General features: G+C 42.3%; 1 protein-coding gene across 1 annotated transcript in view; it reads left to right on the top strand.

Annotated features, from left to right (window-relative positions):
• HAUS1 (HAUS augmin like complex subunit 1) overlaps positions 1–11,915 on the top strand; it is a 545,328-nt gene extending 533,413 nt beyond the window's left edge. Inside the window, exon 9 of the mRNA XM_044088993.1 lies at positions 11,829–11,915. Within this exon, the coding sequence (XP_043944928.1) occupies positions 11,829–11,915 (87 nt within the window). The remainder of the gene's footprint in view (positions 1–11,828) is intronic.
• The last annotated feature ends 3,189 nt before the right edge of the window (positions 11,916–15,104 follow it).

Raw genomic sequence — 15,104 nt, 5'->3', positions numbered from 1 at the left:
GAGTGAGTCAGAGGGGGTATCATTCCCAGGGTTCCTACTGAGCCAGTGCATGTGCTATGCGTTGCCTCTTTGCCAAGGCCAGGGCATACTGGGCATGCCTCCTTCTGCCTACTGGGGCAGGCTTAGGTTGTTCCTCCTCCGAGTCACGCTCTGCCTGTGATGGCCTTGGCAATGGTGGGGGGCTGTTTGGCCCGGCCCTATGCTGGTCCTGCTGCAGCTGTTTTCGCAAGATCATATTATGTAGCATGGCACATACCATGACAATTTGGGTACATGTAGTTGGTGTGTACTGCAAGGCTCCACCAGATGTGTCCAGACACCGGAACCGTGACTTGAGCAGCCCAAACACACGCTCTATTACATTACGTGTTTGTGCGTGTGCCTCATTATGGCGTTCCTGTTCAGGTGTGTGTGCATTTCTGATGGGTGTCATCAGCCACGGCTCCAGTGCATAACCTGCATCCCCCACTAGGTGTCTGGGCGGGATGTCCCCATTGGCAAATGTCTGGTACAACTGTGTCAAATGCCAGATGTGGGAATCATGGTAGCTCCCAGGGCAGCCAGCACACACATTCATTATTATGCCCTGGGCATCGCACATGACCTGGCAGTTGATGGAGGGGAAGCCCTTGCGGTTAATGTATGCCCTACGCCGCTCACCGGCTGGTGCTTTGATGCGTATGTGCGTGCAGTCTATTGCACCCACTACCTCAGGGTCTTCCGCTATTTGCTGGAAGAGACGCATATTGCTGGCCAATACCTCACAGGCATTGAGGAAATGTACATGATTACCGACATGTGCTGACATGGCATCCAGGAACTGGTGCAGTACCCTGGAGGCTGATGCCTGTGATATCCCCATCATATCACCAGTTGGTCTCTGGAAGGTACCTGTTGCTAGTATTCTTAGGACAACACATACCTTGGTTTTCACTGGGATGGGTTCCCCTCTGTTGATTTTGTGTGGGAGGCGTGGCCTGCACAGCTCCACTATTTGCTGCAGGAGGTCTCTGTCCACTCTATAGCGCTCTACTATCTCCAGCTCATGTAACCCGTGGTAGGTGACCCTGGGCCTGTACACTCTTCTCCGTCTCCTCACTGTGGGTTGTCTGGCACCATCTGCATTGTCTCCACCCTCAGCAAGTCGCCTATGTCTCATTATGACAGCTATGGTAGCCCCTAACATTTCTGCTCTGAGTTCAGCTTTTTCAGTTTTCACTTCTAATAGCTTACTCCTGTCTTGCAGTGTCTCTTGAGAGAAACATCTTGCACTGCTGTTTGCAGATTTTTAAGTGTTGGGCTGAGCTACTATTCTGCCTGTGTAATTGCCTGCTTCTAATTGTTTTCACCTGCTAGCTCCAGCAGTATTCCCTGGTAGCTTCCTACTAATTATGTTGCTTCCTTTTTCCTTTCTGTTTCCTCAGGGGGGAGCAGCGTGTATACCAGCAGAAACACGCTCACAGTGGCTTACACATGCGCACACATGCTTACACGGCTCAGAATCGTCTTATTTGGGTTAAAACGCGCGCACACCCATGCAAACAGTGTTAAACAGCTACCAACACGCTCCCACATGCTCAGTCTGCCTTACACGTGCGCACACTGTCTTACTCGCGCTTCATGGCACGCACACGTGCGCATGCAAGCCCAGCAAGAAACTTTGGTGTAGGCAACAGTGTACACCTTCCATTTCTTGACTTTCTCATGCTTATCTAGTGGCACACCTCTTTCCATGATATCTGTCTGACATCTGTCATGTAACTCTGACCTCCAATGAACTGCATTTGTTTCTACCATTCCCCCCTGTGATGTCACCTATATCCTACTCTGTTCCTCCCCCTTCTGTAACTCTTACACTACTCAGAATGTGCTCATTTGCTATGTGACAGTGGAATTCAGTATCCTAACACTCATTTGCATCAGATTGCCTACTAATGCTTAGTTACATCTCTTAGACTCAGCTTTCCCCCTTAGCAACCACTACACGGTGGCCATGTTGTTTTTGGTCTGCTGGTCCCTGTATTGAAATTCCATGTATTGCATAAAACCCACATTTGTGGGTTTATAACCTTCGTTTTTATGTTTTATACAGCGCAGCCTGTTTGTGCGGAGCTGCGCTGGGTTTACACATCGGCGCTCGCCAAAAAAAAAAATTATATTTTTAATATTTTTCCATCAGGTTACCTTGCCAATGGCCACATATTTGGCCATTGGCATGCTGCCTGACACATATGCACCCTTTATTTGGAGCTGACATGGCTCCATTGTGGTTTTTGCAGAAACGTACTCAGTTGTCAACTGAGTACATTTCTGCAGCTAAAACGGCTCTTACACGGGCTGTTCTGGGCTTCCTGCATCGCTAATCATCCTCATTTGCATGCTATTCGGCTGCAAGTGAGGTGATTAGCTTATCCACGCCCACTCCGTGTAAGACGTTTTAGCTTGTCTCTTACATGGACTTTGGGCTGTTCCTGGATCGCGAAGGCTGCATGGAGTCTTACACTACTCTTAGACTCCGTGCAAGCCTTCGTGAATCTGGCCCAGTAACTATTACATTTTTAATATTTTGTAAACAACTTACATATCTCAGCAACCACTCAAGGTATACACATACTGTCAGCAGCATTTTAGTCATGTAGCTGAGAGCTTACATATGAGGCTAAGGAGTTCTGTCTGTGTTAGTTGGTTGTTGAGATATTTGAAAAATGTGAAAATTATAGCTATATAAACTAATATGATAAAAACAACAGTTAATATCCATTTACCTGCACCAGGCAGAGGTCAAATATTAATGCAACTGAGTTTGCCACTGTGTAAGCTTAAAGAAGAAATCTTTTAAAACCTTGTACATAGCATGGTTTTGGAATTATTGATACAAATATGAACAAGCAATATTTGATGCCTAGAGTTGTCAGTAGGAGTTAACTGCAGATGCACCTGGAAGTGTCACTCAGATGTAATAAATTAAAAACATGAACAAGGTTAAATACAATATTACAAAATTCAAATTCAATTCAAATACAGTAATACAAAATTTAAAATACAAATACAAAAATTCAGATACAGTAATACAAGAGTTCAAATATGAGTTCTGTATAGGAGAGTTTTGCAATGGATGAAGGGAGTAGAGATATGAAGAGTATGATAAAGTGCTTACGGTGGTTTGGAGGTAATTAGGCAGGAACTGATTGGATTGTTGAGATAAGGGTCGTTTAGTGAAGATTTTAAAGAGTCTAGTTGAATGATGTGGGAAGGCAGGGCATTCCAAAGTTTAGAAATGCTGTGAGAGTATAAGCTTTGACTGGCTCTTTTATTAGGTTTGGTTACACTTAATTGGTGCTTGTTGGCAGACCGTAGATGACGTGTTGGGATGTATGATTGTAGGGTAGGATGGAGTGCTGGGCAGTTGTTAGGTCTAAATATTAGTTTATGAGCAAAGGTTAGTTGGGTGTAGTGTAGGTAATAGGGAAATTCAAGCCATTTCAGTTCAGAGATGGCTTGGCAATGATGTGAGCGGTTAGTTATCCCTGAGGCAAATTTAGCTATTTTATAATAGCAGGATTGAAGTTTGTTGGAGAAAGATGTGTGGAGGTTAGAAAAATGGGACTTCCACAGAGGAGGGAAGGGATAAGCAGAGTGTTAGCAAGTTTCATTTTAGCTGAATTATCCATATAGAGTTTGTGATGGTAGAGTTTCTCTAGCTTAAAATGAGTTTTTTAATAGTATTAAGAATATGCTGCTCAAATGTCAGTTTGTCATAAATAATTATGCCTAATAATTTTGCTGCCTTAACTCTTTCAATTTTTGTGTTGTTCAGTGAGAAAACTTTGAAATCTGAGATAGGTGGTTTTGTTAAAAAAAGCAGGAGTTTGGATTTGTTGAGATTCAGTAATAGTTGGGCATCATTTAGCCACGTTTCAATAGATGTAAGGGCATTCAGAATAAGTTTTTGGAGATCAGAGAGATTGGTGGAAGTGGAGAATGATGGTTGAATCGTCGGCACACTGAATGAGTATGCTATATTGGCATGCTTTGTGAAGATCATTAGTGAATATATTGACTAGCAGTGACCCCAGAATAGATCCTTGTGGGACTCCTGTGTTGTTGGGCAGGTATTCGGATTGTTTGTTTTGCCACATAACAGACTGTTTTCTATTGTTTAGGTAGCTTGAGAACCATGTTAGGAAATTAGCAGAACAGCCTAGATTTTCTAATTGTTGCAACAGTTTGGAGGATGACACTGTGTCAAAAGCCTTGGATAGGTCTAATAAGATGACTGAGGTGAGTAGGCCTGCATCCAGGTCTTTATTCACAGTGTCAGTAAAAGAGAGTAGAGCTGTAATAGTGCTGTGTGCAGGGAGGAATCCATGTTGGGTAGGTGCAAGGAGGTTATTGTCAGAGACAGGTTTTAGAAATTGGTTATGTATGCATTTTTCTAAACTATTTGATAATTGAGCGAGTATAGAAATGGGATAATAATGGTTAATTTCACCTTTATGTAGTGGAGTAATGATGGATTTCTTTCAGAGTTGGGGGACAGAAGACTGTGATGGAGCAATTAATGAATATATGGACTGGGTATGCTATAGCTTTGGCTGCGAGTTGTAGATATTCAGATGGAAGATTGTCTGAGGACAGGGAGCAGGTTTAGTTTATTGAGAAGTTTGGGTACCAGAGAGTTGGATACTGGCTGCATGGAGACAAGAGGAGTGGAAGTAGCAATAGGAGAAGTGTTGAGGGTGGGTGAAGGAAGAGAGCTGGGGTTAACCTGAGCGAGATTAAAAGGGGTTGGTGGTTTATGCCATTTGGGGTCAGTTTTAGGAAAGGAGTCTTTTAATAGGGTATATTGTCAGTATGGTATTCATAAAGTGAGAGTTAAATGAATTAGCAGTTTGTTGTGGGTCTTTCTCAGGATAAGGTGATGGGTTCTGTGAGATCCCAGGATTGAGGAGGGAGGAAACTGTTTTCCAGAACTTTTTTGGGTTGTATTTTCAGCCAGATAGTTGTGTAGAGAGAAAGTTTTTCTTATTGTTAATTACTAGTTTTTTGGCCTTATTTCTGAGTTGCTTGTAAGTAATTTCATTTAGTGGAGTCTTGTTTTTACACCATTCTTTCGATGCTTGATCTCTAGAAAGGCGCAGCTTGTTTAGTATATTTTGTTTGTTTGATGTGAATGGGGGCTAAGCTATTAAGTGTATCAAGAAATAGTTTATTGAACTAATTAACAGCATCATCCAGTGGTAATAGTTTTAGTGGGGTCCAATTATGAGCCTTTAGTATATTTATAAAAGTGTTTTGGTTGAAGTTGGTAAGGTTTCTGGATGTTCTATAGGAATGGGCTATGGGGATTTGAATTTGTGTTCTATGGGTAATGACTGGCACGTGGTCACTTAAGGGGGTAGGAAGGTACCGCTATTGGAGTATTTATGAGGGTGAGTGACTAGGATCCAGTCTAAGGTTGATTCTGTTTGTGTAGCTTGAGTACGAGTAGGACTTGTAATAAGCTGTGTAAAACTGTGCAGGTTGATACTATTTGTAGGGGAGTTAGAAATTAAGTTTTGCCAATTGATGATTGTCTCACCTAGAATGATAGTGTCACCCAGAATGATAGTTTCATAGGAGATAGTGTGATTAGCCCAGGATAGAAAGTCTTCCAGGACCAGGATATTCTGGTCGGGGAGATGTATAGCACAGCAATACATAGTTGTTTGTTACCATTAATATGACTTACTAGAATAACATGTTTTGCATTATTATGTATTTTCTGAAGGAGATAAAATCTGAAACTCAAATGACTGTCAATATTTAGTATTATTTATTGACTTCAGTCTTCAATGATTTGCCAGAAAGCCACAACTTTTATGGGGAACAGACCAAAAATATGAGGCAAAAATCTGAACATTCTTCAAAAATCTGTACAGTTGAGAGATATGAGTCCTTTAGCCATGTTTAAAATCATGTCTTGATTGTTGGATGGGTAATCTAAGATTCACCCTGGGGTATGTAGAATGTCTGCCTTTCATCAGAGGAAATAATACACGCCTATTACATTACGTGTTTGTGCGTGTGCCTCATTATGGCGTTCCTGTTCAGGTGTGTGTGCATTTCTGATGGGTGTCATCAGCCACGCTCCAGTGCATAACCTGCATCCCCCACTAGGTGTCTGGGCGGGATGTCCCCATTGGCAAATGTCTGGTACAACTGTGTCAAATGCCAGATGTGGGAATCATGGTAGCTCCCAGGGCAGCCAGCACACACATTCATTATTATGCCCTGGGCATCGCACATGACCTGGCAGTTGATGGAGGGGAAGCCCTTGCGGTTAATGTATGCCCTACGCCACCGGGCTGGTGCTTTGATGCGTATGTGCGTGCAGTCTATTGCACCCACTACCTCAGGGTCTTCCGCTATTTGCTGGAAGAGACGCATATTGCTGGCCAATACCTCACAGGCATTGAGGAAATGTACATGATTACCGACATGTGCTGACATGGCATCCAGGAACTGGTGCAGTACCCTGGAGGCTGATGCCTGTGATATCCCCATCATATCACCAGTTGGTCTCTGGAAGGTACCTGTTGCTAGTATTCTTAGGACAACACATACCTTGGTTTTCACTGGGATGGGTTCCCCTCTGTTGATTTTGTGTGGGAGGCGTGGCCTGCACAGCTCCACTATTTGCTGCAGGAGGTCTCTGTCCACTCTATAGCGCTCTACTATCTCCAGCTCATGTAACCCGTGGTAGGTGACCCTGGGCCTGTACACTCTTCTCCGTCTCCTCACTGTGGGTTGTCTGGCACCATCTGCATTGTCTCCACCCTCAGCAAGTCGCCTATGTCTCATTATGACAGCTATGGTAGCCCCTAACATTTCTGCTCTGAGTTCAGCTTTTTCAGTTTTCACTTCTAATAGCTTACTCCTGTCTTGCAGTGTCTCTTGAGAGAAACATCTTGCACTGCTGTTTGCAGATTTTTAAGTGTTGGGCTGAGCTACTATTCTGCCTGTGTAATTGCCTGCTTCTAATTGTTTTCACCTGCTAGCTCCAGCAGTATTCCTTGGTAGCTTCCTACTAATTATGTGCTTCCTTTTTCCTTTCTGTTTCCTCAGGGGAGCAGCGTGTATACCAGCAGAAACACGCCACAGTGGCTTACACATGCGCACACATGCTTACACGGCTCAGAATCGCCTTATTTGGGTTAAAACGCCACACACCCATGCAAACAGTGTTAAACAGCTACCAACATGCTCCCACATGCTCAGTCTGCCTTACACGTGCGCACACTGTCTTACTTACATGCATGCCCAGCAAGAAACTTTGGTGTAGGCAACAGTGTACACCTTCCATTTCTTGACTTTCTCATGCTTATCTAGTGGCACACCTCTTTCCATGATATCTGTCTGACATCTGTCATGTAACTCTGACCTCCAATGAACTGCATTTCTTTCTACCATTCCCCCCTGTGATGTCACCTATCTCCTACTCTGTTCCTCCCCCTTCTGTAACTCTTACACTACTCAGAATGTGCTCATTTGCTATGTGACAGTGGAATTCAGTATCCTAACACTCATTTGCATCAGATTGCCTACTAATGCTTAGTTACATCTCTTAGACTCAGCTTTCCCCCTTAGCAACCACTACACGGTGGCCATGTTGTTTTTGGTCTGCTGGTCCCTGTATTGAAATTCCATGTATTGCATAAAACCCACATTTGTGGGTTTATAACCTTCGTTTTTATGTTTTATACAGCGCAGCCTGTTTGTGCGGAGCTGCGCTGGGTTTACACATCGGCGCTCGCCAAAAAAAAAAATTATATTTTTAATATTTTTCCATCAGGTTACCTTGCCAATGGCCACATATTTGGCCATTGGCATGCTGCCTGACACATATGCACCCTTTATTTGGAGCTGACATGGCTCCATTGTGGTTTTAGAGAAACGCACTCAGTTGTCAACTGAGTACATTTCTGCAGCTAAAACGGCTCTTACACGGGCTGTTCTGGGCTTCCTGCATCGCTAATCATCCTCATTTGCATGCTATTCGGCTGCAAGTGAGGTGATTAGCTTATCCACGCCCACTCCGTGTAAGACGTTTTAGCTTGTCTCTTACATGGACTTTGGGCTGTTCCTGGATCGCGAAGGCTGCATGGAGTCTTACACTACTCTTAGACTCGCAAGCCTTCGTGAATCTGGCCCAGTAACTATTACATTTTTAATATTTTGTAAACAACTTACATATCTCAGCAACCACTCAAGGTATACACATACTGTCAGCAGCATTTTAGTCATGTAGCTGAGAGCTTACATATGAGGCTAAGGAGTTCTGTCTGTGTTAGTTGGTTGTTGAGATATTTGAAAAATGTGAAAATTATAGCTATATAAACTAATATGATAAAAACAACAGTTAATATCCATTTACCTGCACCAGGCAGAGGTCAAATATTAATGCAACTGAGTTTGCCACTGTGTAAGCTTAAAGAAGAAATCTTTTAAAACCTTGTACATAGCATGGTTTTGGAATTATTGATACAAATATGAACAAGCAATATTTGATGCCTAGAGTTGTCAGTAGGAGTTAACTGCAGATGCACCTGGAAGTGTCACTCAGATGTAATAAATTAAAAACATGAACAAGGTTAAATACAATATTACAAAATTCAAATTCAATTCAAATACAGTAATACAAAATTTAAAATACAAATACAAAAATTCAGATACAGTAATACAAGAGTTCAAATATGAGTTCTGTATAGGAGAGTTTTGCAATGGATGAAGGGAGTAGAGATATGAAGAGTATGATAAAGTGCTTACGGTGGTTTGGAGGTAATTAGGCAGGAACTGATTGGATTGTTGAGATAAGGGTCGTTTAGTGAAGATTTTAAAGAGTCTAGTTGAGTGATGTGGGAAGGCAGGGCATTCCAAAGTTTAGAAATGCTGTGAGAGTATAAGCTTTGACTGGCTCTTTTATTAGGTTTGGTTACACTTAATTGGTGCTTGTTGGCAGACCGTAGATGACGTGTTGGGATGTATGATTGTAGGGTAGGATGGAGTGCTGGGCAGTTGTTAGGTCTAAATATTAGTTTATGAGCAAAGGTTAGTTGGGTGTAGTGTAGGTAATAGGGAAATTCAAGCCATTTCAGTTCAGAGATGGCTTGGCAATGATGTGAGCGGTTAGTTATCCCTGAGGCAAATTTAGCTATTTTATAATAGCAGGATTGAAGTTTGTTGGAGAAAGATGTGTGGAGGTTAGAAAAATGGGACTTCCACAGAGGAGGGAAGGGATAAGCAGAGTGTTAGCAAGTTTCATTTTAGCTGAATTATCCATATAGAGTTTGTGATGGTAGAGTTTCTCTAGCTTAAAATGAGTTTTTTAATAGTATTAAGAATATGCTGCTCAAATGTCAGTTTGTCATAAATAATTATGCCTAATAATTTTGCTGCCTTAACTCTTTCAATTTTTGTGTTGTTCAGTGAGAAAACTTTGAAATCTGAGATAGGTGGTTTTGTTAAAAAAAGCAGGAGTTTGGATTTGTTGAGATTCAGTAATAGTTGGGCATCATTTAGCCACGTTTCAATAGATGTAAGGGCATTCAGAATAAGTTTTTGGAGATCAGAGAGATTGGTGGAAGTGGAGAATGATGGTTGAATCGTCGGCACACTGAATGAGTATGCTATATTGGCATGCTTTGTGAAGATCATTAGTGAATATATTGACTAGCAGTGACCCCAGAATAGATCCTTGTGGGACTCCTGTGTTGTTGGGCAGGTATTCGGATTGTTTGTTTTGCCACATAACAGACTGTTTTCTATTGTTTAGGTAGCTTGAGAACCATGTTAGGAAATTAGCAGAACAGCCTAGATTTTCTAATTGTTGCAACAGTTTGGAGGATGACACTGTGTCAAAAGCCTTGGATAGGTCTAATAAGATGACTGAGGTGAGTAGGCCTGCATCCAGGTCTTTATTCACAGTGTCAGTAAAAGAGAGTAGAGCTGTAATAGTGCTGTGTGCAGGGAGGAATCCATGTTGGGTAGGTGCAAGGAGGTTATTGTCAGAGACAGGTTTTAGAAATTGGTTATGTATGCATTTTTCTAAACTATTTGATAATTGAGCGAGTATAGAAATGGGATAATAATGGTTAATTTCACCTTTATGTAGTGGAGTAATGATGGATTTCTTTCAGAGTTGGGGGACAGAAGACTGTGATGGAGCAATTAATGAATATATGGACTGGGTATGCTATAGCTTTGGCTGCGAGTTGTAGATATTCAGATGGAAGATTGTCTGAGGACAGGGAGCAGGTTTAGTTTATTGAGAAGTTTGGGTACCAGAGAGTTGGATACTGGCTGCATGGAGACAAGAGGAGTGGAAGTAGCAATAGGAGAAGTGTTGAGGGTGGGTGAAGGAAGAGAGCTGGGGTTAACCTGAGCGAGATTAAAAGGGGTTGGTGGTTTATGCCATTTGGGGTCAGTTTTAGGAAAGGAGTCTTTAATAGGGTATATTGTCAGTATGGTATTCATAAAGTGAGAGTTAAATGAATTAGCAGTTTGTTGTGGGTCTTTCTCAGGATAAGGTGATGGGTTCTGTGAGATCCCAGGATTGAGGAGGGAGGAAACTGTTTTCCAGAACTTTTTTGGGTTGTATTTTCAGCCAGATAGTTGTGTAGAGAGAAAGTTTTTCTTATTGTTAATTACTAGTTTTTTGGCCTTATTTCTGAGTTGCTTGTAAGTAATTTCATTTAGTGGAGTCTTGTTTTTACACCATTCTTTCGATGCTTGATCTCTAGAAAGGCGAGCTTGTTTAGTATATTTTGTTTGTTTGATGTGAATGGGGGCTAAGCTATTAAGTGTATCAAGAAATAGTTTATTGAACTAATTAACAGCATCATCCAGTGGTAATAGTTTTAGTGGGGTCCAATTATGAGCCTTTAGTATATTTATAAAAGTGTTTTGGTTGAAGTTGGTAAGGTTTCTGGATGTTCTATAGGAATGGGCTATGGGGATTTGAATTTGTGTTCTATGGGTAATGACTGGCACGTGGTCACTTAAGGGGGTAGGAAGGGTACCGCTATTGGAGTATTTATGAGGGTGAGTGACTAGGATCCAGTCTAAGGTTGATTCTGTTTGTGTAGCTTGAGTACGAGTAGGACTTGTAATAAGCTGTGTAAAACTGTGCAGGTTGATACTATTTGTAGGGGAGTTAGAAATTAAGTTTTGCCAATTGATGATTGTCTCACCTAGAATGATAGTGTCACCCAGAATGATAGTTTCATAGGAGATAGTGTGATTAGCCCAGGATAGAAAGTCTTCCAGGACCAGGATATTCTGGCCGGGGGGAGATGTATAGCACAGCAATACATAGTTGTTTGTTACCATTAATATGACTTACTAGAATAACATGTTTTGCATTATTATGTATTTTCTGAAGGAGATAAAATCTGAAACTCAAATGACTGTCAATATTTAGTATTATTTATTGACTTCAGTCTTCAATGATTTGCCAGAAAGCCACAACTTTTATGGGGAACAGACCAAAAATATGAGGCAAAAATCTGAACATTCTTCAAAAATCTGTACAGTTGAGAGATATGAGTCCTTTAGCCATGTTTAAAATCATGTCTTGATTGTTGGATGGGTAATCTAAGATTCACCCTGGGGTATGTAGAATGTCTGCCTTTCATCAGAGGAAATAATACACCGACTAATTTATCAGTTTGCTAATATACTTACAAATCTTTTAGGTTGTTTTGGCTAGGCTACTCAATGATCATTTTGATTAATATTTACTAGGCGTGTAATGTATCTAAATAACACAGCCTTCTTTGTATAACTAGGAAGCTTTAGGCACCTCAGCTGTTTTGATTCAGCTAGAGTACTATGATTTTGTGACTGCAAGAATTGATATGACACTAGAATATTGAAATGACCTGGAAATAACTGGAAAGAAACTGGAATGAATGCCTTTATCCGTGAATTACCCAGAACTGTGCTGAAGAGGAGATCTTATCTCCTTTATGTGCCAAGTGTTTTTGTACCTTTCACAATAAAGTCTGCAAACATTGTAGTTTGGCTTAGAATGCTTTATTATGTACAGTGGAGGTAGATGTCAACAATATCTGAATACTGTCCCCAGTAACTGTGCTGATAAACTGAAATAGTCTGTACTTTCTGCACTCATTTTCTTCCTATTCCTTTCCTCCTAAATAGTGTAATTAATATTCTGGAATGATGAATATTTGATTTGACTTCTGTACTCATACTCAAATATCTGTACTGCAATGCCTTTCTGCATATCAGTCCAAACAAACTAGCATAACTGGCTTTGTCTGAGATATTAACTAAAAATACCAAAAGCCTGTAAGTTTCTGCACACCTCTTTACCATTGGTTCTCAAGCCTTATAAGATATATTTGTTCTTAATGTACTGCAAATTCTGTTCTTATCAGTAGTTTTGACTGAAGGTTATTTTCCCAGATTGAAAGTGCATTCACTGAAACTGTATGCAAACTGTGAAGGCCTGCTTTAATATGGCTACATTTCTAGACTTATGCAAAGAGAATACTGTATTTTTGTCTAACAAAATAACCTGATCTTACAGCGTTATGCTCTGTGAGATATACCTGTCCCTCCAAACCATTCTACTGATGTTACAGAAGAGGATTAGATCCTTAGATTGAGTATTTCTAATGCCATTTGACTTGCTAATGTGCAAAAAATCCATCACTACTAGGTCAGAGGATGCCTTGTATGCCAGACACAGGTCACCACTTATCAATCTGTTGGATACTAAGTATAGTGTCAGGGCACTGTGCCAGTCCATGTAGTACATGTTGATGTCCTTCAAGGATGCATCTGCAGTCCTTACAAATGGGTTGTCCTGTCGTCAGGCAGCCCTTCGGTCGGCCGGATTCCAAAGTCTGGGTCTGGCCTCGGCTGGTGTCGCACTTCACCCGACGTCATAGCTGCAGTTATTCGGGTATAAAGGCATCAGCCGATGCCATTTTCCTCAGTCTTTCTTGCCGCGTGGCGCCCGAAGCAGAAGCTGTTCACAAGTGCCGGTCGGTCAGAACCAGAGATTACTACTACCGAATACTTCTACTACTACGAAGACTTCTAAAAAGCTAAGTACCCCGTTGGGGACTCTTTCTTGCCTCAGCCGATGTCAGAAAAAGTGAATAACTGTTTAACTTGTGGGAAACAAATACCTCATAAAGATTTCCACTCTTACTGCTTACCTTGTTTAGGCCCAGACCACGACGTAGCAGCTTGTCTAGCCTGTGCTTCTTTTAACCGGTGGACGCTTAGACGTCGGTCGGAATTTGCTGAGGAGTTTTTCGGCTCTGATTTTGCTTACATTACGCCGTCGGATCCTCCGACTACGCAAATATCTAAAAAGCGCAAGGAAAAGGACAGACACTCGCGGTCCGCGGTTTCGGCCGAAACCGCGGTTAAGCCGACCATGAGTGTCTCGGTTTCGGCTGAAACCGAGCAAGCGGTTTTTCCTTCGGCCGAAAACTTACATCTCACTGAGGCCTCTTCCAACCTGGTGGAATCGGCTTCTGAAATCCCACCTGCCCTTGCAGTTTCTCAGGAATTATCTGACACTATTCCCTTGGATATTTCAACCCCTGCACGTGGAGCTGCTAGGCCACCTGCAACCATGTCCATTAAGGCCTTTGCCAGGGCTAAAGCAGCTAAAACTACTAAATCTGTGCCTGTTAAGACCCCCTCTCACAGGCCTAGCTCTAGTTCACAAATGCTTAGTCTAGCAGAGGATCTCATTTCTTTAATCCGGGGATCCCAACCTCAACCAGACAGGGCCTCTCACCCTCCTCCAGAGAAGAGGCCTAGAGCAGAGCCCCTTGAGCCAGTTTCTACAGATTATTCCTCTGATGACTCAGATAATACAAACCCTCCAGAGGCTCCTTTCTCCCTTATGAAGACTCTGATGCTGAAGAGTCCATTCCTTCTGCCTCTCCGCCTGAGGAATTTTCCTTTGGGGAAACCTTGCATGCTATGAGGGAACAATTTCAGTGGCAGGGTCAGGATTTTTCAGATTCCAGAAAGAGGCTTAGAACCTTTCTGCATTTACCACAACATAGGCCTTTAGCCATACCTCCAGTCCTTTCTGTTGTAGATGATGCATTTAATGATGCTTGTACTGCTCCTGATTCACTACCTCCGGCCCCTGCTAAGCCCGATAGGTACTACAGGGTCCCGGACACGCATTACCATTTATATAAGGCTCCTTTTGCAGATCCCAAAACTATTTCCCAGGGACCTAAGGCTGTAGCAGCTACCTCTGCCAAAAACCCCCTTCCCTCTGAAAGGGAATCCAGGTCCTTAGAGAGATGGGGTAAAAAAGTTTACACTTCTGCTACTCTTTCAGCTAGGGCCTTGAACTGTCAGTTTCACATGATCCAGTATCAAGAATTTATGCTAGACCAGTTAACCAAAAAGCTGTCCTCAGATGAATCATTAGACAAAAAATCTGTTCAGGAAATGGTACATAACATACAGCAAGTCAGTAACCATTCCTTAAAATGCGGCTATGATGCACTGGAAGCTTCCTTTAGATCAGCCATGACTGGCACAGTTATCAGAAGGCGTGCATGGTTAAAAGAGCAGGCCTTACCAGACCATGTCAAATCAAAACTACTAGATGCTCCTATGGACAAGATCAATTTGTTTGGCTCTCCTGCACAACAGGTGCTGAAGAAGATGGAAGAGAAGGCAAAATCTGTCCAGACAGTGAAAGATTTCTTACAGGTCCAACCTCCAAGGTTTAGCAGGAATTGGCCCTCAAAGAATTGGTCCTTTCCAGACTCCTCCAGAGCTCAGAGAGGCAGAAATAGGCGTTCAAGAGGCAGAAGTCAATCCAGGGGTGCCTACAGGGGACGCCAGTGGCAGGGTAACAACCAGCGAGGTACAGCCACAGACACAGCCACTACCACTACTACAGGACAATCACAGTGACTTGGCTCTGGCACCGCCTACCAGGGAACAACTAGAAGCACCCTTAGGCGGGAAGCTAGCTTTATTTTCAGTAAACTGGCATTGCATCACAAGAGACAAGTGGATTTTGCAAACAATAGACCAAGGTTACAGGT

The sequence above is a fragment of the Protopterus annectens genome, chromosome 1.part1 (genome assembly GCF_019279795.1).
Source record: "Protopterus annectens isolate FY-2018-M chromosome 1.part1, PAN1.0, whole genome shotgun sequence".
Lineage (NCBI taxonomy): Eukaryota > Metazoa > Chordata > Ceratodontiformes > Protopteridae > Protopterus > Protopterus annectens.
Note: the sequence above shows the minus strand (reverse complement) of the source record. Positions and strands in the feature narration are given on the sequence as shown.